General features: G+C 45.1%; 1 protein-coding gene across 1 annotated transcript in view; it reads right to left on the bottom strand.

Moving 5' to 3' along the window:
* Window positions 1-4,290, bottom strand: part of LOC112078042 (serine palmitoyltransferase 3-like) — an 8,401-nt gene continuing 4,111 nt past the window's right edge. Inside the window, exons 2-4 of the mRNA XM_024144403.2 lie at window positions 3,946-4,081; window positions 993-1,119; window positions 1-566 (exon numbers count right to left, since the gene is read on the bottom strand). Of these exons, the coding sequence (XP_024000171.1) occupies window positions 456-566; window positions 993-1,119; window positions 3,946-4,081 (374 nt within the window). The 3' untranslated portion in view covers window positions 1-455. The remainder of the gene's footprint in view (window positions 567-992; window positions 1,120-3,945; window positions 4,082-4,290) is intronic.

The following is a 4,290-nucleotide window of genomic DNA, read 5'->3' as shown; positions in this document are numbered from 1 at the left end:
TGGTAGAGATGAGACCCCACTCTCTCAGTGTATTAGACTGGTAGAGATGAGACCCCACTCTCTCAGTGTATTAGACTGGTAGAGATGAGACCCCACTGCTCTCGTTATTAGACTGGTAGAGAGAAACCCCACATCTCTCTGTGTATTAGCCATGGCATGGAAGGTAGAGGCCCACTGCTGTTCCCAAAATCTAACCATGTACACCTGTTCACTTCCCATTATGATCTGGAACAAGACAAATGGTACTAGACACTGTCTAACCCATGCTTACACCAATCCAATGTTTTTAACATGTGTGGGGAGGAGAGCACCAGTGCACATTTGGGATAAAGGAGAAATTATTGGGACGTATGGCCATTCCTGTCAGCATGGAACCACCGTTACAGTCTCTCAGTGCAGAGGTGGGAGGTCAGAGATCAGGGGTTATCCTATCAGTCATTGGCTAACTGTCCAGCTCAAAGTCTGTGTCGTCGTTGTTGTTGTGTTGTTGTGGACGAGAGAGAATATTTCCTCCGGGAGAACTTCAGACACAAATCATCTCCTAACTCGTTCAGATCAAACAACACCTGGGAGGAGGAAATATACTGTTAGATAGAGAGAGAGAGAATAGAGAGAGAGAAGAGAGAGAGAGAGATGAGAATGAGAAGATGAGAATGAGAGAGAGAGATGAGAGAAGAAGAGGAGAGAAGAGAGAGATGAGAGAGAGAGAGAGAGAGAGAGAGAATAGAGAGAGAGAGAGAGGAGAGAGAGAGAGAGAAGAGAGAGATGAAAATGAGAGAGAGAAGAGAGAATGAGAGAGAGAGAGGGAGAAATTAAATGAATTAGAGAGAAGAGAAAGGGGAGATGGAGAGAGAGGGAGGGAGGAGAAATTGAAATGAATGAGAGAGGGAGAGAGAGGGGAGAGAGGGGGAGAGAGATGTTGTCCTATGTTTGTGTCTCTGTGTGTTTGCTTGGTGTGTTTGTGTGTGTGTGTGTGCTGTGTGTGTGCTCACCTGGTCGAGCATGCCTTGGTGTGTGCAGCAGACAGACAGAAGCGTGCCCGTGCCTCTGTGATGGCGTAGCAGGAAACCCACCACCACCACTCCTATCTTCCTCTTCAGCATGGCACGAGAGAAAGCCCTGCAGAACACAGGAAGGCATTGTTAAAGACACGGTGAAGAATGACTGAACATACCAATGTATCAATCATTTGTATTTACAGCCCCTTTTACATCCCGGCTGTCATAAAGGGGCGTTCAGTAACCTGCCTAGACCACCATGAAAACACAGCTGAAGTGTTAAAAAGAACCACCTGTACAGTGTGACCCTGAACATACATGTTATGACCCTGAACATACACTATGACCTCTGAGCACTACACTTGACCCTGAAGCACACACTGTGACCCTTGGAACATACACTGAAAACCCTGAACATACACTGTGACCGCTGAACAACACTGAAACACTGAACATACACTGTGACCCTGAACATACACGAAAACCCTGAACATTGAACATAACACTGTGACCTGAACATTACACTATGGACCCTGGAACATACACTTGACCCTGAAACATACAGTTATGACCGCTGAACTTACAGTAGGACCTGCTGAAACATCACTATGACCTCTGAACAATACACTAAAACCCTGAACATTACACTATGACCCTTGAAGCACAACCTATGAACCCTGAACATCACACTATGACCTAATACACATATGACCCTGAACACACACTATGACCCTGAACACACACCTGTGACCCTGAACATACAACTGAAAACCTGAAATACACTGAAAAACCATAAATACACTGTGACCCTGACATACACTGTGACCCTGAACACACACTGTGACCCTGAACATACACTATGACCCTGAACACACACATGTTGGACCCTGAACATACACTTTGAAACCCCTGACCATACACTTATGACCCATGAACATTACACTAAACAACCCTGAAACATACACTGGTTAAAACCCTGAACACCACACTGTGACCTGAAACATACACTGTAACCCTGAACATACAGTTGTGACCCTGTAACTACACTATGACCCATGAACATACACTATGACCCTGAACACGACACCTATACCCTGAACATACACGTATGACCCTGAACATCACACTATGACCCTGGAACACACCACTATGGACCCTTTGAACCATACACTATGACCCATGAAATACACTATTGACCCTGAACATACGGTTACTGAGTGGAATAGATGTCCACGTAGCAGATAAGCAGCCGACCAGTGATAGAAGATTAACCTAGTTTTCCACCCGAGGACTAGGACGGCAGTACGAAACCAGTGATAGGAGCATTTAACCTAGTTTTCCACAGGGAACTAGGACAGCAGCACGAACCAGTGAAGACGATTAACCTATTTTTCCACCAGGGACTATGTGGACAGCAGTACAAACAGTGAAACATTAACCTAGTTTTCCACCAGGGAACTATGGACATATGCAGACGAACCATGTGAAGACATTCATAAGTTTTGCCACCAGGACTAGAACAGCAGACGAAACCAGTTGAAGACATTACCTAGTGTTTCCACCAGGACTAGGACAGCAGAACGAACCACTGAAAAGACAGATTAACCTAGTTTTCCACCAGGACTAGGACAGCAGACGAACCAGTGAAGACATGTAACTGTTTTCCACCAGAGGGACTACGGACAGACAGACGAACCAGGTGAGACATTCTAATGTTTATCCACCAGGGACATAGGACAGCAGATGAACCAGTGAAGACATTAACCTAGTTTTCCACAAGGGGACTGAGGACACAGATGAACCAGTGAAGACAGTTAACTAGTTTTTCCACCGGGACATAGGACAGCAGATACGAACCAGATGAAGACATTAACCTAGTTCTACAGGGATAGGACAGCAGACAACCAGTGAAGACATTAACCTAGTTTTCCACCAGGACAGTTAGGAAGCGCAGACGAACCGTGAAGACATAAACCTGTTTTTCCACCAAGGAGACCTTAGACAGCAGACATACAGCGAAGACATCATAGTAGAAGGAAGCCTCGTATACAAGGTCTTCCAGCTGCTCATCCGGGTTCATTGTTATCCTGCCAGAAGGCTGTTGTCTTTGGAGGCATCTGAAAGTGTTTGTACTGTGTGAATACGATCCTACATGTCTACCTACATTTTACATGTCACTGACTAATTCACTGAGCACCTGGACACATTAAACATGACCGCTGTTCAAAGTCATCTTGGAAAAACACTCAATATTGACCCTTTTTTTACTTCTGGACTGACCACTAGTAAAATGACCACCTTGCTTTCCAAAAAACAGATATAATAGCTGTATCACAATTAGTCAAAGTGACKCGATCAATTGAAACAGTGTGCAAAAGATCACGGACAATAGCTGAGCTGTTGTAAATACAATCAGACATTGTTGTGGCCTCTGGACAGAAACATTTAAATACTACCATATCTGCAGCTATACTGTACTGCATTATGTCCACAGAAGGCAAGATAAGATAGACACACAAAAAGTGAAGGCATATTTCCTCCGTGAGTTATGTTATGTGCCAGGTGATTCGTTGGAGGGGGTCGTGTCAGGGTCTGATGGTAGTGGTCAGACTACATACGCCCCCCCAGTGGAAAGGATTATATTCCTAATCTAATATATGCCATTTAGCAGACACTTTTATTCAAAGCGATATACACCCATGCGTGCAGAAATGTTTACCTACGGCTGGTCCCGGGAATCGAACCCACTACCCTGGCGTTACAAGCACCACGTTCAACCGACTGAGCTACAAAAAAGGACCACATTCTAACCTCTCCTTTCATTCCTTCACAATAAAACAAGGTACTTTTTGATACATAAATCACTTTCCCAGCATGTAGAGCAGAAGGGGTTATAAATCAGTGCATTGTTCCTGTCAAATAAACTGAGCAAATGAAAGTAACTTACACAACTTTTCCTGGCATGTAGAGCAGAATTGGGACCACAGGAGAATCATCGTTACCGTAGATGATGAAACCCATCTCTTGAAGACGAGACCTGAAGTAGCGCGTGTTCTCTGCTAGCTGGTGCACCCTGGCCTGACCTAGAGAGAGAGAGACAGAGTTAATATTGGATAGGGCTAGTGGTGAGGGGTCCAACCCTGGAGAGAGTTAATATGGGGCTAGTGGTGAGGGGTCCAACCCTGGAGAGAGTTAATATGGGGTTAGGGCTAGTGGTGAGGGGTCCAACCCTGGAGAGAGTTAATATGGGGCTAGTGGTGAGGGGTCCAACCCTGGAGAGAGTTAATATGGG

The sequence above is a fragment of the Salvelinus sp. IW2-2015 genome, unplaced genomic scaffold, assembly GCF_002910315.2.
Source record: "Salvelinus sp. IW2-2015 unplaced genomic scaffold, ASM291031v2 Un_scaffold5181, whole genome shotgun sequence".
Classification (NCBI taxonomy): Eukaryota; Metazoa; Chordata; class Actinopteri; order Salmoniformes; family Salmonidae; genus Salvelinus; species Salvelinus sp. IW2-2015.
The sequence above is the reverse complement of the archived record's forward strand: the minus strand, read 5'-3'. Positions and strand labels throughout refer to the sequence as shown.